This window comes from Rhinoderma darwinii, chromosome 2, assembly GCF_050947455.1.
Source record: "Rhinoderma darwinii isolate aRhiDar2 chromosome 2, aRhiDar2.hap1, whole genome shotgun sequence".
NCBI lineage: Eukaryota > Metazoa > Chordata > Amphibia > Anura > Rhinodermatidae > Rhinoderma > Rhinoderma darwinii.
In genome coordinates this window covers 280,497,730-280,525,669 of record NC_134688.1, presented here as the reverse complement: position 1 = coordinate 280,525,669, position 27,940 = coordinate 280,497,730, and the positions used below count along the sequence as shown (strand labels likewise).

Here is a 27,940-nt window from a genome sequence, read left to right as displayed (position 1 = left end):
CCACTAGCTCAGAGAAAACTGAGAATTAGAAATAGAGCCTGCTGAGGGGAAAACTGCTGAAAAATTCCATATACAAGTCATGCCCTGAAATAGTATTATTCCTCATGTACACACATATAACAGCTTATTCTAAAAAGTCACCTGAAAGTTAGGTACAAGTTAAAAATGCATGTAAAATCCTAACCAAGTCTGAACTATGTGAACAAGGCCTAAAAGGAGTCTTGTAGCGTCTACCCTCCCTTCCTTGAACCTTTGACCATGAAGCTTATAACTGTTGACGAGAACAATCTTGAGTTGATAACTGATTAGCCAATCACCTAAATTCTGCATTAGCTAGATGAATAATGGGATATAGACAGTATGGACACTGCGATGAAAAAAAGTTTTCACTAATGTAACCTTTATAAGTACTAACTCCCCACTACAGACAGTTTTTGTTTTCTCATTTTAATTTTTTCATCCCCGCCCCCCAAAAGCCCTAATTTTTTTATTTTTTTCATTGACATAGCTGTAAAAGGGCTTGGTTTTTGCAGGTTGAGTTTTATTTTTTGGGGAGGAATGAAAAATCAACAGCAATTCCTCCACTATTTTTATTCCCCGGGTGGTAAAAATGACATGTTAACTTTATTCTGCGGGTCTGTACAATTACGGGGATCCCAAATGTATATAGTTTTTTTTTACTACTTTTACAAAATAAAAACTCTTACGCCTCATGCACACGTGTGCTCCGGCCGAGTCTCGTCAGTGATCCGAGGAAAGATAGAACATGTCCTATCTTTCCTTGGACCCGATTCACCCGCTAAAGTGAATGGGTCCTTGAAGAAAATCGGGTGCCACTCGGATGCCGTCAAAAACAACCCAAGTGGCACAACAGTCATGTGCATGAGGTGTTATTTAAAAAAAAAAAAATTTGTATCACTATATTCTCAGACCCATAACATTAAATTTTCTATTGCTGAAGATGGGTGAGGGCTTGTTTTTTTGCTGGATAAGCTGTAATGATTATTGGTACCATTTTTGGTTACATACAAGGTTTTGATCAATGTTTACTTCATTGTTTTGGGAGGCAAGGCAACCAAAAAACAGGAGTTCTGGCTTTTTTTTTTACGGTTATAAAAATAAATAAAAAAGTAGTAGATTGGCATGTTACAGACATAGCAATAACAATTCTGTTTACTTTATTATTTACATAATTTTTTAAGGAAAAAATGGAAAAGCACTAATCCACTTCAATTCCTATGCTCTTAGGAGCTCCAATCTCCCTTTGCCGTGTCTGTAACAAATGTAAAATGGGATTCCAACGCACCGAAATTCTTTTTTAAAACGTAGCTTTTATTTTCACATGTCATGCGTAAAAGCAACAGAAAGACATTTTGGCCATATGGCCTTTCTGAAGCAGCGTTTCATCATTAATTATTATTTCATCATTAATGGTAGAAACAACGTACTGGTCTTGTTATAGACAGAGAGTTTAGCAATGGCAAACAATGCTCTGTGAGTGCATCACAGATGAGGTTTGCCGGTAGAAAGTAGTGTGCCTATTGAAATCCATAGTGAATTTGTAACTAAAAAGGTCCTTTTGGATGAATTGAATTATGGGTAATGTAATGATTAACATCAGCTGATCATGTCAATGAAACAAAAGCCATTTTGCCGGAAACTTAATGGGGGAAATATAACAAAACAGGTGCAAAGGAATACTGAAGTAGTTGCCCACGGCAACCAATCAAAGTTCCTGCTTTTATTTTCCAAAGAGCCTCTGAAAAATGATAGGTGGAATCTGATAGGTTGCCATGTGCAACTGCGCCACTTTTCCCTTGCATCAGTTTTGATACATCTCCCTCAATATTTTTCTGTGAAACTATTGGAACAGATATTTAATCTTTCTGATAGCAAAATATTGGACATTTATGGGATGTTTTTGAGCATTTACAATATAGAAAAGTGTGTAGCAGGTTCGTTTTCAGGAATTTCAGCACATGGAGTGGGTAAGATGGACCAAGCCCACCAGGCCTTGAGCAGCAGTGTTGCATACCCAAGGGTGATGCTCAACAAACCTGTGTTTAGGAACCTCAGCGCTTCACTTGCATTCCTCCTTGGTCTACTGCCTCAACAAAAGAGGTGATTATGTTGAAAAATAAACTACATATACATTTACCTGTTGGGTTAGCGGTTCAATGTATCCAGAATATATAAGACATAAATAGAATGGAAACATAGAACTGAAAAGTATAGTGAATACATTAGTCAATATGTACTGTAAGCACCAACGGACAAGACTTTTTTTTGTGGAATCTTATTACTATATGATTTTATTATAACACAATATGTTGGCATAAATTGGCATTATGAGAGCTTAAACTCCAAGGTAATGGCATGTGCAGAATGAGAGATACTGTTTTGTGCCCAGTATAATTTTTAACACCACCTGTTAAACACATATTCCATGCATTACTTTGTTCACGCCACAGTATAACTCTATAATCTTGCCACCTGGAATATGCCAGTTCACATGGAGCACACTTTTGTTTTCTTTCGTTCTTTTTTTTTTTTGCAGCACTTTAGGGCTTTATTTTCACAGCACGGCTTACAAGAATTACACTCTGGAGATGGCCGTAGTTCTATATAGGGAGCACTTATATAAAGAGGAAAGGGAACGGTCTACAGATTGATTAAAGGCACTGATTGACTTAACTCCTGCTGAGGAGAAAGGAAGAATTGTACACTTCATATACAGAACATGTTACTGTTTTGTTTGGATTGTCAAATAAATGTACTACACTGCAGCCATTCAGTAACATTAAGTGTTTCCAAAATACTTTTTTAACTCACTATGTGCCATACATAATTCCAGAAACGTTATCCTACTTTAGGGCTACTTGTATAGCTGGCTGTAACTTATTACGTTGCACCACAGCAGCAATGAATTGTGGTGCGTAAAAGTATGGAGATATTTTGTGTGTAAAGCCTGGAGTTAGCCCTGTAGCTGAACAGAGACCTTTATGTCTTCTCTACAGATACAGGCCTTCTTTTATAAGTCACACTGAAAGGATCTCATTTAGATAGCTTTTACCTGTTAACCCAAGAGTAGCAGAACCACTGGTTAAAACATACAGACATTTCATATCTGCTCTTACAAATCATAGACTAGTAAATACCAGCGGGTCCCCTGGGTGCCCTAACTAGCTCAGCTGTTCAGTCCAAAGGTTCAGCACTGGACCGATGAACAGCCACCACTATTCGTTTTACACTGTTACATGTCCACCAATGCTAGACATAATGCTGTTTGAATACTTTATCTTATATTTAATATCCTGTTATATAAAACTTCTTATCCCGTAAAAAAAAAAGTTAACTGGAATGTTTTGAAAGCCAATATTATAAAAAGGGCAACTTTACTTCCATTGATCCTTTCCCCCTATATATACCTCTCTTGTGCCAATCTCCACCCATCCCAACCCTCTTTCTGTCACTTAACTGGGAGGTTCACCTGGAGGTGTGTAGGTAGGATACCTTGAACACAAATTACCCATTCCATCATTCTCACTCTGCTTTCTGACTCCACTCCAGACATCATGAAGACCTCTCTGTGTCTACTTTCCACTCTCCTAGTCTTCAACTGCTATAGCTATGTTGCAGTGGGAGCAGCTCCACAACAGCTAAGAGGTGAGTGCTTTTTACTTATGAGCAAACCTACAATATAGCAATAAACATAAACATATTCTAAAACAAAAGTTTGTAATGTTCATATTAATACACACTTTGAAGAATATCAGTAATTATATTGCAGTAATAAAATATTGATATTGTTGAACTATGTAAATAAAACTAGTCAAAACGTCAGAAGATGAAACTGACGATAGCCATAACTGATGTATATCAGTTGTACATGAGCGGGGGACAACGAGGGCTAACCTATTAATTTAACTATTTTTTTTTTAGCTATAAACGTAATAATAAATATTGGCTAAAAACTGATGAATGATAAACTAAACAAAAATCTGCATATCAGAGCTGTCCAACTTAACCCCATAAGTGGCTCCACACGCTTAGTAATATAACTGGAACTCAAGACAGTACCCATAATCATGCTGCAAAAGTTTAATTTGTTAAATATTAATAAATTCATATATATGGTTTCTTCTTCACTTAAAAGTTTGTGCAACATGAAGTTATAACAGATTATTATGAAGGTGATATCCAGAAATGATTAGTAAATCTTATTTACTATAGTAAGGGAAAGTTGAAAAACTGAAAATGTATCATTCTTTTTTAAATCTGGCTTACCTTAGCTGAAATGAAAATATATAATGTATTTATTAGTATCACATTATGAATTTTTGGGAGTCGTGGCTAGGCTTTTCTTCACTCCGAGCAAAGTTTCAGCTTGCTGCCATGATCCTGAATCCTAGCACGTTTAATAGTACCCTATGTCATGGCACTCGTATTTTAAGTATGGTCAGTTATTAAGTAAAACTGACAGCTTCTACCATTCTCATAGCAATGAATATAATACAACAAATAAGTATAAAAATAAGTCTAACTATAATACAGAAGCCTACGGGTGCTATAAGCATTTGTTGTAATTGTTTAGGTTTTCAGCTATAAATAATGTTTACATGTGAATGTTAATTCAGTAGGGTGTTAAGACTAATGCATAAAACCAAGGAAAAACTTGAAGGAACCTTTAAAAAATTGGAGTCTGTTCATATTTTTTTTTAGTTAGGAAGCTTTTAAGAAAATCTGCCAGGTTTCTGGACCAGGTGCCAATAACGGAGATCAGGCTTTCATGTTCCAAATCATGCTTTCCAAAATATATCACTGTATCAGTGTTAACATCTACAAGACAAAGTTTATACCAAGTATAAAATACTTAGAAACATTTCTATAACATATGGATCAGCTATTCAAATCAGAATAATGCTGTTGTAATAAATTAGAAGATTCCACTCGCCAGTCAAGCCCACATCGTTTTGGCTTTGAGACTCTAAACATAAAAATAGGATTATATTACTGACAACGTCTCTCTGTCAAAATGCTTATTCCACAGATCTAGCCATCTGTTCTAATGCATCATGCTGAAAATTACATTACTTATTATGCTGAAGTAAAACAATTAGAAAATTGTGACTTATAAAAGACAGGCAAGTAAATCTTTGGTTGAATGTTGTGGCTTGTTGATTGCGGAGTATAGGGTCAATGCAGAATACTATTAGCAACACATGAATACATGTTATATGTGCAGACTGCTCTTACATAGACTTGTATTGATTTTTAATTTCTCTCCAAAAAGGCCCCAATTGCAGGACAAATCCCACTGACTTGGTATTCATCGTGGACAGTTCTCGTAGTGTACGACCCTCTGAATTCGAACAGGTCAAGGTTTTCTTGTCTCAGGTCATTGAATCTTTGGATGTTGGTATAAATAACACAAGAGTCGGTGTTCTGAATTATGCCAGCTCTGTCAAGAATGAGTTCTCCCTCAAAACCCACAAGACTAAGGCTGCTCTACTTCAGGCAGTCAAAAAGGTCCAGCCTCTGTCTACTGGAACAATGACAGGCCTTGCTATTCAATATGCCATCAATCACGCCTTCACTGAGGGAGAGGGAGCAAGGCTCAAATCTGCAGGTGTAAAGAAGGTGAGCAGCGTCTATATATGAAGTATGATATTTTTACCAGTTGTTAAATATATTGATGTAGAATCATTAATATATAATAATCAATAATACATGTTACTTATACATGCAAATATCAATTAAACTAGAGAGTACATGTCATTTATAATCTAATTTAGGAACTATAACACTATGATTATGTCTATATTTACATGCACCTATAGTTTAAGCTTATAGTATATACAACATCTTTTTTAACTTCCATTTTTATTAAATTAAGCAAATAAAATAGAGTCAAATATAAGGTCCAAATATAGTTTTATTAAAGGTTCTCACAAGAAAGGGAGTTTCTAAGTGGAGGTCCACATCAAGGCCAATAAAGAAACCCTAAATGTACACATATTATATACAGATCAAGCATATCTGTATATATGACAGTTCCCATGATCATAATGAGCTTTGTTTAACTCTAAAGAACTAGAAAAAATAGCTAAAGTACTGGGCTGCTGCCAAGGTTATTTGCTTGGGAAAACGTATCAAAAGGGAAGCTCCCCTCCAGCTTCCCCTGCCCGGATCACTATGATTGACATGTCTCTCCATATTTCTGTGTAGGAAGACACCTGTCAATCACAGGGAGCCAGATGGGAAAGTTGGAGCGGAGCGGATTAGGGGGACACTTCTCCCGGAAACCTGGCACATAACACTTGCCGCGACCCATTTTTAAAGCTATTTTCTTTCAAATTCAGCAGCACTTTAGCATTAAACATAGCTCATTATGATTGTGGGATCTGCCATTAAATCATGCCTCCTGCAGGTAGGCAACCATAATCTTGAGGACAGGTTCCCAGTAAAGATACTAAAATTAACGTAATGGATAGTTTTTGAAGGCTCCTTCAGAGTTTGAAATAATGCTTGCCTCATGGTCAAATTTCTTATTTTCATACCTGCATTGTAACTGTAAACATGCAACACTAACAGACTCAGGATTTAGATTAACTTCCAGGACAAAATTAACCTCCTCTTGCTCCTAATGCTAGGACTCTGACATTATTCAAATCAATGCCGCTGGTGTTTTGACGTAGTAATAATAATAACAAATGTAAGAAATATTTCCCGTGGACCTTTATGACACTTTTACATTACTTAACCAAGTAGTAAAATGCCTTGTATGCTTCTTTGTATTTTATTAAGAGTCATATCTCCCTACCTGTAGAACAGTCAGTTGAGGAATGTAGCTTTGATAAAGTTAAACAGAGACCTGTCAGAGGTGTTATCTGCTAGAACTGTAAAGGGATGGTGAGTGGGCCCCTCAAAGGTGTAGTATAACTGGATTCGGGAACACACAAACCTTTGTCGAACTATAGCTGTTATTGATGCATAATGGTTAAAATAAATGTCATTTATACACCTTAGTTTTATCAGAAAGTATAAGGCAAGTTATTGGTAATATAAGGCTAGTGCAAGAACAGAATACAAAGTAATAGTAATATGCTCTTTGTAGATGGTATAAACATGATAGGAAGTCTTCAACAACAAGCACTTATAAAAGATACAGTATGTATAGGGAAAGGAAGGAAGGAAGGAAGGAGGGAAGGAAGGAAAGAAAGAAAGAAAGAAAGAAAGAAAGAAAGAAAGAAAGAAAGAAAGAAAGAAAGAAAGAAAGAAAGAAAGAAAGAAAGAAAGAAAGAAAGAAAGAAAGAAAGAAAGAAAGAAAGAAACTTAGTGACAATTGAGTGTGTGACTGGGATATTTGATGATAGGATAAACTTGTAAAGCCTAACTAAATTGTGAGTAACTGAAAGCCTTTAGAATAATAATAATAATAATAAAATCATTAACTTATCAGTTAACAGAAATAAACCTATGTTTACTATTTTCAGGTAGGCATTGTAGTGACTGATGGCCGGCCCCAAGATGGTGTGAAGGATATTTCTGCTAGGGCACGAGAAAGTGGTTTGGAGCTATTTGCCATTGGAGTGGGACGAGTTGATATGGCTACTCTGCGTCAGATTGCAAGTGAACCTCTAGATGAACATGTGGACTATGTTGAAAGCTACAGTGTGATTGAAAAACTCAGCAAGAAATTCCAGGAAGCATTCTGTGGTAGGTCAAAGCGCTTTTATAAATTAAAAATATTTGACACAGTCCATTTTTTTTAATTTTTTTTAAGCGTGTACTCATCTTTATTTACAATTATCTTACCCAGAAATGGCCGATCTATGCTCCACTGGAGATCATGACTGTCAGCAAATTTGTGTTAGCACACCAGGTTCCTACACCTGTGCCTGCAGGGATGGATATACATTAAATGATGATGGAAAGACCTGCAATGGTATGAAGCAAATAAAACATGCTTATTAGTGACAGATTTTTTTTCTCCTTGTGGGATCATAATGATGATGCCATTTTGTTATTCTTTTTTTTAGCCTGTGGTGCCTCAGCTATTGACCTGGTGTTCCTAATTGATGGCTCTAAAAGTGTTCGTCCAGAGAACTTTGAACTTGTCAAACAATTTATCAACCAGATTGTGGAGTCTGTGGATGTTGGTGAGAGCAAGGCCCATGTTGGTCTAGTCCAGTACTCCAGCGCAGTAAGGCAGGAGTTCCCCTTGGGCAGATTTAACAATAAGAAGGAAATTAAATCAGCTGTAAAAAAGATGTCTTACATGGAGAAAGGAACCATGACTGGTCAAGCCCTCACTTATCTAGTTGACAACACCTTTACCATCTCCAATGGGGGAAGACCAGGTGTATCTAAAGTTGGCATTGTCTTCACTGATGGTCGTTCCCAGGATTATATCAATGATGCTGCAGTGAAGGCCAAGGAACTGGGTAAGACAATATTATGACCTTCTATAATTAATTAAAGAAGCTTTATAGCCAACAGAGGTAATGAATGGAAAAAAGTTAGTTGTTAACGAATGATTATTCAGTAGATTTTCCATGTCCCGATGCTTTTATAAGTTGTTTATTTTCCTTTTGTTTGCCTTGTTATTTTTTTATTATCGTGAAATCTTTACTTTGAACAAATAAAGCTCAGTTCACATCTACCTTACGATTTCCATTACCCTGTTCCCGTAAAGGAATAGGAGAATAGAAAAAATGGTAGAGTCGAATATGTCGAATGACGATAACAAATGGTGCCCGACTGAACCCATTGACTTTAATGCATTCCGTCAGATATCCATCGTCATTTTGGTAGACAAAATAGCGCTGCATGCTCTGCTTCTCTGCCGAGCAAAAATAACAATACTGTATACTTCTAAAGGAGCCTCCGACACAGATGTGAATATGCTGAGATAAAACCTATTATGGCTTAATATCATTAATTCCTAAATATTTTTTATACACATAGCCTGCAATTATTTAATCCAGATCTGTAAGCATGTGCTGACACAAGTTTCTATTCTTAAACATTAAGTTTAATTAAGGTTTAATGTATTACACAGGTTACAAGATGTATGCAGTCGGTGTGGGCAATGCTGTTGAGGATGAGCTACGGATGATTGCCTCCGAACCTGTGAATGAGCACTATTTCTATACAGCTGATTTCAAGGCAATGAAAGAAATTGGAAAGAAACTTCAGATGAAGATCTGTGTTGGTAAGAGCCATGCAACTACTTTTAAACTGAGATTATAGGCCATTGCTAAAATATCTATTACAAATTGTCTTTTTAAACTTTCAGAGGAAAACCCTTGTGAATGTGAGGCAATTGTCAAGTTCCAGACCAAGGTGGAAGAGCTCATTCAAGCATTAACTAGAAAAAATATCCTTTTTTATAAAGTTATAGCATTACTTACTTTAGGCAGTATTAGGGCCAGTTTAAGAGAAAAAGGTCTAATTTTTATAAAGTTTTTCTTGTAATTTCAAAAGTTACACATATAAACAAGCATACATATGAACTTGTTACCAGGATATTTATACCAGAATACCGCAGAAAAAAATCCAAATATTATTTCTATTCATTGGCCACATTATACTGCCAATTAGTGCACAAATATTACACTATTCAAATAATATTACCATATAGTGGCCACATTACTCTATTATTCAGTATCCATATAATGCCTTCAATTAGTGCTAAACAATGGTAGCATATAGTGCCAATGTAAAACAGCTATAGGTCATTTTCACATGGAATAATATGCAGTATCTAAATCACACCTCCATAAATTTACCAAATAATACTAGAATTCAACTACCGAATAATACCAACATGCACTGGTATATAATACTCAATGATTCTAGCATGGAAAAGGAATTAACTGTAACATTCCTGGAGTAAAGCAGCTAAGCGGCTAATAGCGAGTTGCCTGCTGTTCTACAGTAGTGAATGGGTTAAAGGTTACATCCATATTGGTCTACGAAAAGAAAGGGTTAAATGGGTAAATCCCTGATGATCTAGGGCAATAGAGGGGTCAATGATGACATTCCTGGTGGTCTAGGGCAGTAAAGGAGGTTAATGGTAAATTCTTAGTGGCTTACAAAACACTTGGTATCCAATGGTAACTTACCTCTTAATGCTCCAGCAGTCTCAGGCTGATCTTGCTAGGTTCCCTATTTCTGCGCTGCAATGACAGTGAGAGGATGGTACAGCTATGTTACAGCTAGTGGCATAACTACCGCTATAGCAGCCGTAGCGGCTCCTACGGGGCCCGCGGCATGAGGGGGCCCGCGTCGCCCGCCGGCACGGGCCCCCACCATGGCCGGAGGCTCTGCTAGCAGCCGCTATGGCTGCTACAGCGGGACGCCACTGAACACTATGGCAGAGCAGGGAGGTATCTCCCCGCTCTGCCATTAAACAAAAGACATGTATCCCCTATCCACAGGATAGGGGATACATGTGTGATTGCTGGCATTGATAGGGAGAACGGGGGACTGAAAGTCCCCTGAAGTTCTCCATCACAAACCTCGGACTTCCGGGGTCTGTGTCGGCAGCTCCGTAGAAATGAATGTAGCGCCGGTCGCGTTTGTGCGCATGCGTGACCAGCGCTCCTTTCATTTTTATTGAGCTGCGCAGAGGCCGGAAGTCAGAGGTTAGTCATGGAGAACTTCAGGGGACTTTCAGTCCCCCGTTCTCCTTATCGCTGCCAGCGATCACACAGGTATCCCCTATGCTGTGGAGAGGGGATACATGTCTTTTGTCTTTTCACACTGTAGGTCACATTTTTTTGGGGGGTTGGGGACGCTGTATGGCGTTCCCTACAGGGGGGGAGCTTTATAGCGTTCCCTACAGGGGGCTGTATGGCGTTCCCTACAGGGGGGGCTGTATAGCGTTCCCTACAGGGGGGGCTGTATGGCGTTCCCTACAGGGGGGGCTGTATGGCATTCCCTACAGACCCCCCCCTGTAGGGAATGCAATACAGACCCCCTGTGGATAGCGCCATACAGCCCCCTGTAGATAACGCCATACAGCCCCCCTGTAGATAGCGCCATACAGCACCCTCTGTAGATAACGCCATACAGCCCCCTGTAGATAGCGCCATACAGCCCCCTCTGTAGATAACGCCATACAGCCCACCTGTAGATAGCGCCATACAACCCCCTCTGTAGATAACGCCATACAGCCCCCCTGTAGATAGCGCCATACAGCCCCCTCTGTAGATAACGCCATACAGCCCCCCTGTGGATAACGCCATACAGCCCCCCTGTGGATAGCGCCATACAGCCCCCCTTTAGATAACGCCATACAGTCTCCCTGTGGATAGCGCCATACAGCCCCCCTGTAGATAACGCCATACAGTCCCCCTGTAGATAGCGCCATACAGCCCCCCTGTCGATAACGCCATACAGCCCCCCTGTAGATAGCGCAATACAGCCCCCTCTGTAGATAGCGCCATACAGCCCCCTCTGTAGATAGCACCATACAGCCCCCTGTAGATAACGCCATACTGCCCCCCTGTAGATAACGCCATACAGCCCCCCTGTAGATAACGCCATACAGCCCCCTCTGTAGATAGCGCCATACAGCCCCCTGTAGATAACACCATACAGCCCCCTGTAGATAGTGCCATACAGCCCCCTCTGTAGATAGCGCGATACAGCCCCCTCTGTAGATGGCGCCATACAGCCCCCCCTGTAGATAGCGCCATACAGCCCCCTTTGTAGATATCTACAGAGGGGGCTCTATGGCGTTATCTACAGAGGGGGCTGTATGGCGCTATCTACAGGGGGGCTGTATGGCGTTATCTACAGGGGGGCTGTATGGCGTTATCTACAGGGGGGGCTGTATGGCGTTATCTACAGAGGGGGCTGTAAAAAAGGCACTATCTACAAGGGGGGGGTTGTGTGACACCCAGGGGAGGGGGGGGGCCCAGTCCAAAGTTTGCTATGGGGCCCAGTCTTTCCTAGTTACGCCCCTCGTTACAGCCCCACAGTTCATTGTGGTCAGGCAGAATTCTCACTTTAAACAGTCTGCCAGACTACAGTGGAGCGGAATTATTTACTGGTCCGCTGTCAGGCTTCTGCTGAGAGTCCTGTCTTTACACCCTGTAAGAATTAGGTGTTCCACAGTTGTCCACTCCCTAAGCTGACCCTATGTAGAAAGCCCACAACAGTCACATTGTCAAAATTCAAAGGGTAAAATTACCAAACAGCACATTACTCACTATTAGCCTCCTGATGGTTGTTGTGTGTGCGAGTGACACTGGTGATTTCAATATCCCAAAAAAAACTAAAATATGCCCAAGAGATAAAAAAAAATCTAATTACAATAGAAAAACAGCTCCAAAAACGGCCGTAAAAAACGGTGCAAAAAAACGCTACTTTGATTAAAAAACGGCTGAAAATCAAGAGCTGTTTTCCCTTGAAAACAGCTCTGTATTTTCAGCCATATTTTGTTAAGCGTGTGAAGATTGCCTAACAGTCTGGGATAGTTGGTAAGAATGGTTTTACGATAGAATTTTGATAAAAACATCTTTTTCCCAGTAATTTATATCATGACAGTCCATTTGCATGCATGAATGATTGATTGCAATTAGCTGTATTGTAATAAGTGCAGAGAATTATTGTCTGTCTACATTTCTTTAACTCTTTTCTCACTTGAAGCTGTGTCCAAGAAAATTACTGCTCTGGAGAATAAAATCACTGTGTGAAGAACACCTGTCGTTTTGCTCCCTTAATGTTCAGGATTCATCCCAGGGCTTCCGAACCCTTTATTATCCTAAGGCTCCAGATCATTCCCCACTTCTCGCCTACATAAAAAAAAGCCTCTATCCCTGAACTGTCACATGGATGATGAAACACGTGGATTGCTGGCGAGATGTATTGGATTTTACCACCTATATAGTCACAATTATGTCCGTTGTGATGATGGGCATACTGAATCCTGTGAAAGATGGCAAACAGATACCACCTGTTCTGTTTTAGATGTACAAAAGTGCCTAGACACAGATGTATATACACTTCTATATATATAAAGATAGATATATGTACCTATATATATACACACTATGTATATAGATATAAGTCTACACATATAAGATATATTTCTATACATGTATGTCAAATAATTTTACATTTATATATGTTTATACAAAAATAAGTAATACATTAAACTGTGTGTATATATACATAAGAAAATTAACTACTCTAGACACTCATATATATCAAGTAGAGCTCAAAGATTACCACCAACCAAAGATTCTAGGACTTACTTATGTTGTATTGGTTGGAAAGTATATAGCTTTAAATTGTCTATATGTCTATAACCAAGAGGCAAAGTGAGACAAAGAGGCCAAATAGTGACAATTAAACACATATTGTAAAGTAAAACTCTCTTTGCCTCCAGAATAAGCAGTGCAACAGTCTCTATATTGCATTACATTGTCAACACAAATTAATATATGTTCTCTTAAAGAATAGGCTTTCGAGCAGGAGTATGCAATGTTGCACAGTATTTGTGTCATCACATTACTACTTCTGATGTGATGACACCATTCTTCCATTCATATATTTATAACTATATTTATACAGACATTTTTTAATGTGGGTATACTAAGTTTTAGAAGTAATATTTGCTTTTCCTTGTTTAAAAAAATAATATATAAAATGTATATATAATATAAATATTTGATTTTTTTATTTTAAACATTCACTATTCTGTTTTCATGAATCATACCTTCTGCTTGTCAATATGAGTTAATTTAAAATGTTAAACAGATTTCACTGTCAAAAATAAAAAAGTTACAAAAATAACTTTACTTGGTGTTTAGCAGTCTCGTCATTGAAAACATAGTAATGCACTCCCTTTAACAAGTTGTCCTTGGAGTTGTCTTAACATTGCTGAAAGAACTGTGTTGCGAGATAACATAAGAAAAGTCATAGACATACAGAAATCCAGGGTTGTACAATGTCCTTGCTCTCAGGATTTTAAGCATTTGACCCAGGAAACGTAGTTCTCAACAACTGTACAAATAAATCTTTCTTTTAAAGTGGGATAAATTTATTACCATATAGTCAGGTTCCTTTAGGCTTTTTAACCCCTTAATGACCAGGCCTGAAAATACCTTAACGACCAGCTAAAGTTTTCAGTTTTTGCCTCTTTGCCTTTCAGCAGTCATAATTTTTTAATTGATGTGCAATTTTTTTTTTTTCTGGGTACAATAAATTTACTGCGTAAAATGTATAATTTATTTTCAGTGTGCCCTAACAGCAGGCATACTGAATGGACAGCCCTAAGGTTCTTTCTAGGAACCAGGGGCTGACTGAAGAGGGTTTCCCCAGTCTTTAAACGCATTACCGGGTTTCCGTTGACGCAATTGAAGAAGGAAGTCTCCTTTGATCATGTCGCGGTCACGAACCGCGGTGCCAAATAATTTAACAGATTTTTTTCCGATCTCAGCTGTGTTCAGGAGGCTGCTCTACATTCAGGAGCTGTAAGTTACAACCCCTGCTTTGATTATGAACTCTCCCAAGAGCGCTCATATGCCTTTACTACAGCGTCGCCAAAAGACATCACTGTAGACTGGGGACCCGAACCACTTTTAGTCAAAAGCCAGTGGGCAGTCGGGGTATAACTAATTAGCAAATAGGGATAAAAAAATGGGTATTCCATTCATCAATATTTATCACCAATCTAAATGTTAAACTGATGGGTCTTGAGCTCTGGGACCCGCACGCTAATGATAGGTAGATAAATGTTGATAGCTGGACTACCCCTCTAGACTATAAAACTGCAGTATTTTGGTCAGTATTTTATTTCAGTATTTGTAAGCCAAAACCAAGAGTTGAACCAAAACACGGAAAAGGTCAAAATCTTATTTTATTTTTTATGTTTATTTCCCACTCCTAGTTTTGACTTATAAATACTAATGCAAAATACTAGCCAAAATACTGGCATGTGAAAGAGATCTAAGGCTGCTGTATATTTTCCATCCGGCTTTGCAGATGGAAAATCTACAGCGGAATACAGTAGCAGCAAAGTGAATGAGAGTTAAACATATTTCACCTACGTGCTACAGAAATTTTCCGTGCAGAAATTGACATGCAGCGGGGTTCTTTGAATTCACAGCATGTCAATTTCTGCTGTGGAAAGTGCACGAATTAGTTGTGGATTTTCGTCAATGGGGAAATTCAATGGGGATGAAGAAATCTACAAGCAAATACTATAGTTGAGGATTTTGCTGTGGATTATCTGTAGATCCGCAGCAAAATTCGCAAGTCTAGCAAATATACTAAACCTCCCCTGGTGCACCCGTGGCAATGCTCCCTTGTCCCCACAAGTCTCTGTAGACCCGACCTCCAGCAATGACGTTTCGACACATGACCGCTCCAGCCAATCACATGCTGCAGTGGTCGCATGAGACAACACATCATCGCTGAAGGACGGGTGTACAGAGTCTGGCAGGGGACCAGGGAAGTGTTGCCACAAGAGCGCCAGGGGAAGTGGGTATAGTGTTTTGAGGTTTTTTAGACACTCGGCTGTTTTCCACAGGGAAATCTGCACTAAAATCTGTGCAATTTGGCACTTCTACTAGGCTTGTAGATGTATGGCAGCCTTGCTGAATGACTCACATTGCTGCTGTATCAACTTGCATAAGACCAGGACCACTCACAGAGTTTTGATGCAGTTTTGATGCCGTTTTTGGCTCAATTTTATTTAGACAAACACAGGAGTGGACACCAAAGTATGGAGATGCATCAGTCTTTTCTATACACCTTATCTTTCCTCTAGATCCACTTCTCTCTTTGGTTAAAAAAATCTGCACCAAAAAACGGCATCTAAACTCTGTGTGTGATTTTACCCTAAGAAATCTTCTGTTTAGTGCCTGGTCAATAAATTGGAGTTCCATATACATATTACACAAAATATACCAAATACTGAATCTCCAATAATAATAATGTGCACCCCTTACAAAGAATCATTAAATATTTCTTGTTCCATGTAAGTGAAAAATGAATATGAACAAATGTCACTTTGTTAGCAGTCACTACTAGAAATTAGAAGGACATGTGCTCCTACTAGGCCAATCACTTCTCCCTCACTTCCTAGAGACTTTTCTTTTACAGAGAATGTATCTACATAAAAAGTTGAGTAATGTTGTAAATACACTGCATTATTTATCTAGTACTAATCCTAAATTAGGCCCCATGCACACAACTGTATTTTTTCCCTCCTGTAAATGCCAGCCGTAAATACGGGTCCTATGTCACACGTTTTTAACCCGTATTTACCCCTATTTACAGACCCCTGCCCGTAAATACGAGTTTGTTGGCATCCGTATTCTCTGCTTCTCTTTATTCAAAAATTTAAATCCCCTGAAGACGCCTAGCAACACTCTCGTAATTACGGGTGCACACACGTAGCCACTTGTAATTACTGGAGCCCCATAGACTTCTATGGGCCTGCCCGTGCCGTAATTACGGCCTGAAATAGGACATGTTCCATATTTTTCAACGGCCCGGGCACCTTCCCGTAAGCAAACGGGAAGGTACCCGTGGCCAATAGAAGTCTATGAGCCCGTATGTTTTTGCGGTCATGTGCATGGGGCCTTACAACCTGTATTATAATACAGAGCTGTATTTATAATTCTACATGCCTCAGAGTAAAAATCACCAAGTATTCCCTACTGGCTTTTGTCTAAAAAAAAAAATCTTGCTCTGGTGATTTGTATTCTGGGCAGTGTAGTCTTTACACTATTTACACTAGCCACTGTATAGCATTCTCATTATTCTCATGTAGGAAAAACTAACCCTCAGACTACATTGTAGGGATTTAGCAAAGCTGTGTGTCTGTCAACAAGCTTATTGTCTGTTTCTTTTAGCAACCAGCGTTCTGCTGTAAGGCCTCATCCACACGAGCATACTACAGAATTTGTAGAAAGCCGTAATACATCACCCATAGCTCTTTATGGGGTGACCCTCTACCTACGAATGCCTGCAATTTCATATGGAGGTGTACAGAGGTTTTTTTCTATTGGATACCGTATGTCATGCTTAATGCAGAGTTTCTCTAAAATATTGTGCCATATGAAGTGTTAAACAGTGGCACAGGTAGTGCCATATGTATGAGTCCTAAACATAGCTCTGATCTATAATACAGGCTACAACTCAACATTAGTAATAAAATGTGTTTATGAAGTTAATAATTTTTTCTTGCAGACTATGGGGAAATCGATTAAGACTGGAGTTTCATACCCCAGTCTTAATATAAAAATGGCAGGAGTAAGATCGGCTAATTTATTAAAAGGCGCACTCCTCTCATGAAATTAGGCGCCTGATAGAGAATTCTATGCCAGCTAATCTCTAGAACGGGGCCCCCTAAACCCCATTCTGACATTTTCTGCTCTCGCTGTCTACCGGCCACTTCCTGACTTCCTGGTCGGGAGTTACGAAATCAGCGTTTCCGCAGAGGCATAGCTAGGTTCTCCAGCACCAGGGGCAAACATTCAGTTTAGCAGCAACAAGGTAAATAGCCAGCTCACCTCCAAACCACCGATCCACAATTAACACATGGCAGTATCAGGCACGGATAAGTCCAGAGCAGGACACACACACAGGGATAGAGGGAGAAATTATAGCTATGACTAAGGACGTGTATCCGAAACGCGTAAGCGAAACCTGTGTTCCTTGGTAATGCCGTGGATGTTTTAAATATTGAAATAAAGAAGCAAAGATTTTATTACATTGCCGTGGATTTGTATCGTTGGAATTTCTCCCTCTATCTCAAATATTCAGTTGGTGCACCCCAAACCTCTTTCCCGACATCTCCTTCCCACTCACCATGAATGTTTTCCCTACCAATCAATGAGGTGCCATTTTTTTTTTCCACTTTTTTTTTAATGTAATGCCATTTGTACATTTTACAAGCAATATATTTCTATATACAACACCAGAACCAAGCCCATTACATATATACAGCACCAGAACAAAGCTCATTACAGATATACAGCACCAGAACAAAGCTCAGTGCATAAATTCAGGACCAGAACAAAGCTCATTACATATATACAAAACCAGAACCAAGATAAGTACATATATACAGTGCCAGAACAAAGCTCAGTACATATATACAGCACCAGAACAATGCTCAGTACATATACACCGCACCAGAACAAAGCTCATTACATATATACAGCACCAGAACATAGCTCAGTGCATATATACAGCACCAGAGCATAGCTCAGTACATATATACAGCACCAGAACCAAGCTCATTGCATATATAAAGCATCAGAACCAACATCAGTACATATATAGAGCACCAGAACAAGCTCAATACATATATACAGTACCAGAACAAAGCTCAGAACATAAATACAACCCCAGCACAAATACAGCTTAATTTAGTGCAACCCCTACCATATAGGTTTGCATTAAATTGTATACAGCTTCCAGCATGGCCCAAACAATTGTGAGGATATTCTAGGAGATGCTGTTTCACAAAAAAAAAATCATACCACCCATCATCTCACTGCAGATCATATAGTAACTACAGCGCTGATTAGAGGCAGAATAAACATTTACATTAAGTGACTCACAGGTGACGTCAGATTCTAGTTGTTCTTTTTCTCTTTTCTTCTCTATCTGGTCCAGATCTCTATGATGACTTCTCCCGGCCACAGCCGATTTCTGCAGTTTGCAACTCAGATGTCTTCAGCTTCTTACTTTTCAAACATTTCTGTACCTATAAGCAAAGATAAAGTTCTCATAATGCCAGACACTGTGCCCCTAAATATAATAGCGCCATACACTGTACCTCTAATTATAATAGCACCATACACTGTGTCCCACACACACCGTGCCCCCTGTTGATAGTGCCCCCCAAAGAGCCACCTGTAGATAGTGCCCTACATAGATCCCTTGTAAATAGTGACCCACATAGAGCCCCTGTGTATAGTGCCCCACATACAGCCCCCTGTAGTGTCCCACATATAGCCCCCTCTGAAAACAGTGCTCCACATGTAGCCCCCTTGTAGATAGTGCTCCACATATAGCCCACCCCTTTATATAGTGTCCAACATATAGCCCACCCCTGTAGATAGTGCCCTACATATATCTCCCCCTATAGTGCTCCACATATAGCCAACACCTGTATATAATGCCTCACATACAGCTCCCCCTATAGCGCTCCATATATAGCCCACCCCGTATGTAGCTCCCCCTGTAGATATAGCCCACCCCTGTCTATTTTGTACAACATGTAGCCCCCTCTGAAAATAGTGCCCCACATGTAGCCCCCTATGGATCGTGCCCTGCATATATCTCCCCCATAAATTGTGCTCCACATATAGCCCACCCCTGTATATAGTGCCTCACATACACTACCATTCAAAAGTTTGGGGTCACCCAGACAATTTTGTGTTTTCCATGAAAACTCAAACTTATATTTATCAAATGAGTGGCAAAATGACTAGAAAATATAGTCAAGACATTGACAAGGTTAGAAATAATGATTTTTATTTCAAATAATAATTTTCTCCTTCAAACTTTGCTTTCGTCAAAGAATGCTCCATTTGCAGCAATTTCAGCATTGCAGACCTTTGGCATTCTAGCTGTTAATTTGCTGAGGTAATTGGGAGAAATTTCACCCCATGCTTCCAGTAGGCCCTCCCACAAGTTGGATTGGCTTGATGGGCACTTCTTGCATGGAATAGCCTTCATTTCTAAGAACAAGAATAGACTGTTGAGTTTCACATGAAAGCTCTCTTTTTCTAGCCGTTTTGAGAGTTTAATCGAACCCACAAATGTAATGCTCCAGATTCTCAACTAGCTCAAAGGAAGGTCAGTTTTATAGTGACCCTAAACTTTTGAATGGTAGTGTATAGCTCCACCTATAGTGCTCCACATATAGGCCACCCCTGCATATAGTCCCCTGTATATAGTGCCTAACATATAGCTCCCCCTATGGGGCTCCACAAACTTTTGAATGGTAGTGTATATACATATATTTATATATATATATATATATATATATATATATATGTCCTGATTTGTTCATTAGCACAGATACAGCTATCTTTTATGAGACAACATAGTTTCTCTGTCACAGCGTACTGGTTGACTACCTTTTTAGGTCTGTGCATCTAAACATGTACTTACGATTAGATACTGCTTACCAATTTCCTCTCAGCGTTCCTATATATGGTCCCAAACAGCCTTAGTGTACTTTTTCTAATCGGGAACTATTACTCTGTTCCCTACCATTAAACTCTACTACTGGCCTGATACGCTTGCTGTAGAATCTAAGTGTTCAGACATATGCACACTTACCTCTTTATGAGACGGTTCACTGAATCGGCTATGTCCTGGTTTTGACGTGATGAGCATGTGCGCCTTGCATGCACCGATTGATGCACCTTTCTACCCTCCTGATTGGACAGCTCCTATGCCAATCTTCCTGTATGGAGGCTCGTCTCGTTTCAGGCGTTTACATTGGCTCTAAACATGGGCGGACCTACCTGTCTGCACGCCCGAGCGTTTTAAATGAAGGGAAACTCGAGTGCGCGTTCATTAGCCCCATTTGATCCCCTGAGGATGCTGCTTCTGAAGCGAAACATGTGGGGGGGCTATTGTGTTTTTAATAGCATCGTCAGGCTAGCACGTATACCAAAATTCGACTGTGGTACAGCGGGCAGCTCAGCAGTCTGCAGCTGCTGACCGAAGCATTTACACTTAGTCATCACAGATACCTATCCTTGTTACAACAATGTACACTTCATCCATTCGTTGTGCTAGCCTACCTTGGATAAATTTTAACCATTGTACACATTATTTGTTTCTTTTGGACATCTTAAACTGATATCATTAAAAGTTATATTTTAATTTTACCTATTTAGTAGCTGGGAACTTGGGTTTCATTGTGCCTCAAGCACATTCGTTTTTTGATCAGTACATAAATACAGCACCAGAACCAAGCCCAGTATATATATATATACAACACCAGAACCAAACTTAGTACATAAATACAGCACCAGAACAAAACTCAGTACATAAATACAGCACCAGAACCAAGCTCAGAACATATTTACAGCACCAGAACAAAGCTCAGTACATGAATACATCACCAGAACAAAGCTCAGCACATAAATACAACACCAGCACAAATACAGCTCAATTTAGTGTAACCTCTGCCATATAGGTGTGTACTGCGTAAAACTACAGCTCCCAGCATGACCCGACTAATGGTGAGGATATGCGGTTTCCCAAAAAAAAGAAATCATACCAACCATTATCTCGCTGCAGTTCATATAGTGACTACAGTACTGATTAGAGGCAGAATAAACATTTACATTAAGTGACTCACTGGTGATGTATTTTCAGATTCTAGTTCTTCTTTTTCTCTTTTCTTCTCCATCCGGTCCAGACCTCTATGATGACTTCTCCTGGCCGCGAACAATTTCTCCAGTTTGCCGCTCAGATGTCTTCAGCTTCCCACTATTCAAACATTTCTGCACCTATAAATGAAGATAAAGTTCTCATGGTGCCACACACTGTACCACTAAATATAATAGCACAATACACTGTCTCCCGATCCCCAATAGAGTAATTGCACACTGCAGAAGAAAAATGTCTAGAGTAATAGCCACTCCTTTCCTTTAAAGCCTCTCTGGAACAGAAGTTCATCTGCACCAAAAGAGGAAACGTCCACCTCCAATGAGAACTGTAGAGACACGTCAGGAGGTTGGATGATTGAGGCTAAAGTGAATGCACTCTTGAGGCTATTAAATGCTGATTCTGCCTCTGGAGTCCAAGCCTAGGCGTTCATACCATTCTTGGTAAGGGTAGAGATGGGAGCCGTAAGTGACGAGAAATTTGGTATATACTGCCGGTAGAAGTTAGCGAATCCCAGAAAACGCTGTATGGACCTCAGCACTAAGGACGTGGCCAATCCAATTTTTTTCAAAAATGCACATCTCCAGATTGGCATACGGACGATTCTCCCTTAATCGCAACAGAACTTGTCGGACATGCCTCCGATGTGTCATTGGATCTGGGGAGAAGATCAAAATATCATCGAGACCACCACACAAACATAGAGAAGATCTCTGAAGATATCATTCACAAATTCTTGGAAGACCGCTGGAGCGTTACACAGACCGAAGGGCATCACCAGGTATTCATAGTGCCCGTCTTGAGTGTTGAATGCCATCTTCCACTCGTCACCTCGACGGATTCGGGTCAAGTTGCAGGCAAGTCTAGTTTAGAGAAGATCCTGGCTCCCCGTATACGGTCAAATAATTCGAAGATCAGTGGCAATGAATATTTATTCTTCACCGTGATCTGGTTGAGACCACAGTAGACAATGCAGGGTTGAAGAGAACCGTCTTTGTTTTTTATGAAGAAGAACCAGGGTCCAGCTGGGGAGGAGGACTTTCGTATGAAACCCCTCCCCATATTCTCCTTGACGTAGGCTGACATGGACTGGGTCTCTGGCAGGGAGAGAGGATATACACGTCCATGGGGAGGTGAAGCGTCTGGGACCAGTTCAATCGGAAAGTCATAAGACCGGTTTTGGGGAAGCATCTCAGTCTCCTTCTTGCTGAAGACGTCCGTAAACTGAGCATAGTGAGTGGGTAATCCCACTGGGAAGCTGGACAGGATGAATCTGTAACAGGCAGCGGTGGAGAAATTTGGGGCCCCATTGGAGGATTTCTCCGGAACTCCAGTCAAGGACCAGGGCATGTAGCCGGAGCCAAGGCAGACCCAGCAACACAGGATTTACAGCTTTAGGCAGGATAAGAAACGCAATCTGTACAGTGTGAAGGGCTCCAACTTGGAGCTTCAGTAGCTTGGTCTCAGGCATGATAGGATCGGGCAGAAGAAGTCCATTCACCAAGGCAACAGCCAGAGGTGACTCCAGAGGGACTGTGGGCAAGTGGAGATGATCCAATAGGTCCTGTTGTATAAAGTTTGCCATGGATCCAGAGTCTAGATAGGCAGAGACCCGGTGCGTCTTCTCGCTGGACACTATAGTCACGGAAATGGGTAGTTTGGGAGAGAATTTTTTATTTAGCGCCGTTCCACCTAGGGTTGTATCTCCACACCTAAAGTCAGAGAGGAAATAACAGCACCAGAATGATGCGGAAATACGGAGTGCAGAGCCCAACAGGACTGGATCCAACCATCCTAGTTACCAATGTGCAAAGAAGATATCCAGGCAGCACATCCAAGTAACAAAAAGGTTTATTCACCCGTCAGACATTTCAGCTACACAGAGCCTTTCTCAAAGCATTGAAACGTCGATTGGGTGAATAAACCTATTTGTTCCTTTGGATGTGCTGCCTGGATCTCTTTTTTGTACAACCAATCCTAGGCACTAGAGTTTTTTGGCTTCTGAGGACACAAACGCACAGAATGGCCTCCGAAGCCGCAATACAGACAGAGTTCCGAAATGCGTCTGTGTAGTTTCTCCTGAACTGACAACTTGAGACTGTCCACTTGCATAGGTTCTTCTGGTGGGATAACTGACGAGGGCAGCAGGGGTTTCTGGAATGTAGGAGCCAGTCTCGGGAATCTTCTGTCCCGGCGAACCTCTCAGGACAGTTCCTGGATCCTCATGTCAATCCGAGTTGCCAGAAGAATGAGATCATCTAGGGTAGGTGACAGATCTCAAGCGGCAAGCTCGTCTTTAATATCGGAAGACAGTCCCTGCTTGAAGGTAGCCACCAAGGCCTCGTTGTTCCAGATCAGCTCTGCAGTTAGCGTATGGAACCGAATTGCGTACTCGCCCACGGAGGTGTCTCCTCGGCGAAGAGTCAGCAGAGATGCAGAGGAGACTCTCCCAGGTTCCTCAAATACTGTGCGGAAAGTCTGCAGTAAACACTGTAAGTCACGGGTCTCTGGTCCCTGACGTTCCCAAATGGGGTTCGCCCATGCCAGGGCCTTGCCAGTAAGGAGAGAGATTATGAATGCTATTGTTAAGGATCTGCCAGGCACAGCTTCTGTATCCACGCCCATAGGTAATCAGTCTGCACCTGCTTCTATGTCTGTGAGACTGACTCCATCTTCCACCACTCAGGATGGCAGGCTTAGGAGTGGGAGAGCCTATCGCAGCCTGGCCAGACGGAGCTAGCTCCCGCCCTCTGTCTATTTATACCTGCCTTTCCTGTTCCTCCTTGCTTGTGATTCTTCTCTGTTGGTTTCCTGGCCCTGCTGCAGCTTCTTGAACTACTTGTCCCTGCTTCGTATTGACCCTGGCTTACTGACTACTCTTCTGCTCTGCGTTTGGTACCTCGTACACTCCTGGTTTGACTCGGCTTGTTCACTACTCTCCTGCTCTGCGTTTGGCACCTCATACTCTCCTGGTTTGACTCGGCTCGTTTACTACTCTTGTTGCTCACGGTGTTGCCATGGGCAACAGCCCCGTTTCCCTTTGTTCTGTGTTTTCTTGTCTGGTTGTCTGTCGTGCACTTACTGAGTGTAGGGACCGTCGCCCAGTTGTACCCTGTCGCCTAGGGCGGGTCGTTGCAAGTAGGCAGGGACTGAGTGGCGGGTAGATTAGGGCTCACTTGTCTGTTTCCCTATCCCTGTCATTACATAATAACAAGCCCATATACTTACTCTACCCTGGTCCCTCACACCACTATGGACCCCCTTGAGACCCTGGTTCAGCAAATGCCGGGTCTCTCCCTACAGGTCCAGGCCCTGGCTCAGAGGTTCAACCAGCCTGATGCTACCATGGTAGTGCCCCTCACCTCACCTCTTGAACCCCACCTCAAGTTGCCTGACCGGTTCTCAGGGGACCGGAAGGCTTTTCTCTCCTTTGGGGAGAGTTGTAGGCTCTATTTTCGTTTAAAGCCCCACTCCTCAGGTTCTGAAAGACAGCGGGTGGGTATAATTATGCGGAGTAGCAGCTGGCCAAACCACAGTATACAAAGTATATGCAAACCCCTAGCACAAGAGTACCTGTAATAGTCCAGACAGTGACTGAGGCTTAGGCAAAGATGGAACTTGAAGGTAGATGACGCCAAACGTGGCGGATGATACCAGGTGTGGCAGATGACACCAGGCATGGTGTATTACAACAGACGTGGCAGATGATATCAGACGTGGTGTATGACAAAAGCAGTGCCTTCAACACTAGAAGAGCCACAGGAACAAACACAGCACGGGATACAGGTGTAACGGCTGCTGTTGCAGACCGCAGACCCCTTTCATCCTGCCGACATCTTCCTCCCGGAAGATGCCAGCACATGTGGATTATAAAAAAGGGCCGTGCCCTTGCCTGAGCGTTGTTTGTATTCCTCTGTTAGTCTTGCAAATGGTCCCTTAGCCGTATCCTTTTCCCTGTGTTCCCGTGCCCTGCTACCTGTATCCTGTATCCCGTGCTGTATTTGTTCCTGTGACATCTTTAGTGTTGGAGTCGTCTTGTGCCGTCTACTATGCCTGCTGACTTACACCACATCTGGTGTCATCTGCCACGTTTTACATCATGTACCACCAAGGTCCCATCTGTGCCGTTGCTACTGTCTGGACTATTACAGGTACACTTGTGATCGTACTTTATATTGACTTGGTAATCTGTTGTTTGGCCAGCTGTTACTCCGCTACGGCGGTGCGGCCTAGTGGGTCCACACACCCACAGTACGCTCAGGCCATGGACTCCACTGGTCAAACCAAGACCATGACGACATCACAAGTCATGCAGGTGGATATGCTAGATCTCCGGTCACGACAGGACCAACTCCTCCAGGCAGTGAACATAATTGCACATCAGCTGGATAGGCAAGCTGCAGCCACGGAACCTGCTCCTATTGCTCCTGCTGCTCCTCCTATTACAACTACTGCCAGCACCGATTCCCAATTCTTTATGTCACTACCTCCTCGCTACGACGGAGATGCGAGGACCTGCAGGGGATTTCTGAACCAATGTCAGATCCACTTACGTCTACTTGCCAGAGCATTTCCTTCTGATGGCACAAGGATTGCGTTCATAGTCTCTCTTCTTACTGGCAAGGTCCTGGCATGGGCAAACCCCATCTTGGAACGTCAGGGACCAGAGATCCGTGACTTATAGTGTTTTCTACAGACTTTCCACACAGTATTTGAGGAACCTGGGTGAGTCTCTTCAGCAGCTGCATCCCTGCTGACTCTTCGCCAAGGAGACACCTCTGTGGGCGAGTACGCTATTCAGTTCCGTACCCTGGCAGCTGAGCTGTCCTGGAACAACGAAGCCTTTGTGGCTACCTTCTGGCAGGGTTTGTCCACTGATATCAAAGACGACCTTGCCACTCAAGATCTGCCTTCTACCCTAGATTACCTCATTTTTCTAGCCACCCATATTGACATGAGTATCAAGGAACGGTCTCAAGTGGTTCGCCGGGCCAGAAGACTTCCTAGGCTGTCTCCTACATTCCAGCAACCCCTGCTGCCCTCATCAGTACTTCCACCGGAGGAGCCTATACAAGTAGACCATCTCAAGCTGTTTGTCCAAGAGAATCAAAGCAGTACTTCTGGACTTTGTCTGTATTGCGTCCTCTGAGGCCATTTTGTACATCTGTGTCCCCAAAAGCCAAAAAGACTCCAGCGCCTAGGATTGGTTGGAGAGACAACTCTAGGTGGAAAAGGACTAAATAATAAATTGACAGAAAAAAAGAGTAATCACAGCTCCGGAGTTTCAAAGTGAAATGCAATATAATGGGTACAAGCCTTAACGGAACCTGATCCAATGTCCCATGAATGGAATCCAAAGAAATCGAAAGACAAGGCAGCACATCCAAAATAACTGGGAATTTATTTTACCCACAAATGCAACGTTTAAGTCCAACAGGACCTTTCTCAACAGGACCATAGCATCCGACGAGAAGACGCACCGGGTCTCTGTCTACCTGGATTCCTTGTCCGCGGCAAACTTCCTCCAATAGGACCTAGTGGATCAACTCCAGTTGCCGACCATTCCCTTGGAGACACCACTGGCTGTTGCCTCGGTGAATGGACTTCCTCTGCCCGACCCCATCGTGTCTGAGACCAAGCAACTGAGGCTCCAAATGGGAGCTCTTCATACCGAGCAGATTACTTTCCTCATCTTGCCCAAAGCCGTCAATCCGATGTTGATGGGTCTGCCTTGGCTCCGGCTTCATACCCCGATTTTGGACTGGAATTATGGAGTTCTCCAATGGGGCTTCAAATGTCTCCACCGCTGCCTGTCCTGCTCCTATGTCTCAGTCATTGACAGGATTACCCACTCATTTTGCACAGTTTGCGGATGTCTTTTGTAAGAAGGAGGCCGAGATGCTTCCCCCACACTGAGCGTATGACTGCCCGATTGAACTGGTTCCTAATGCTTCACAGCCCGGTGGACAGGGTATACCCCCTCTCCTTATCAGGGACTCAGTCCATGTCGGCCTATATCAAGGAGAATCTGGTGAGGGATTTTATACAAAAATCCTCCTCCCCGGCCTGTGCCGGGTTCTTCTTTGTAAAGAAGAAAGACAGATCTCTTCGACCCTGCATTGACTACCGTGGCCTCAACCAGATCACAGTCAAAAACAAATACCCTTTGCCACTGATCTCAAAACTATTTGATCACATACGAGAAGCCAAGATCTTCACTAAACTAGACTCGCGTGGGGCCTACAACTTAATCTGAATCCGTAGAGGTGATGAGTGGAAAACGGCATTTAACACCCGGGACGCGCACTACGAATACCTGGTGATGCCCTTCGGCCTGTGTAATGCTCCTGAGGTCTTCCAAGCATTTGTCAATGATATCTTCCAAGTTCTCTTCTATGTCTGTGTTGTGGTCTATCTCGATGACATTTTGATTTTCTCTCCAGATCCGATGACAGATCGGTGTCATGTCCATCAAGTCCTGCTGCGATTAAGGGAGAATCGCTAGTATGCCAAGTTGGAGAAATGCACTTTTGAAAAGAATTCTCTGCCC

At 41.7% G+C, this 27,940-nt stretch overlaps 1 protein-coding gene across 1 annotated transcript; it reads left to right on the top strand.

Annotated features, from left to right (window-relative positions):
- Positions 1-3,545: 3,545 nt before the first annotated feature.
- Positions 3,546-26,539, top strand: MATN1 (matrilin 1). Its single transcript, XM_075851145.1, has 8 exons — positions 3,546-3,666; positions 5,294-5,640; positions 7,497-7,719; positions 7,823-7,948; positions 8,043-8,447; positions 9,065-9,217; positions 9,302-9,424; positions 26,208-26,539. Exons 1-8 carry the CDS (start codon positions 3,576-3,578, stop codon positions 26,537-26,539), a joined length of 1,800 nt encoding a protein of 599 aa, XP_075707260.1. The 5' UTR covers positions 3,546-3,575.
- Positions 26,540-27,940: the final 1,401 nt, after the last annotated feature.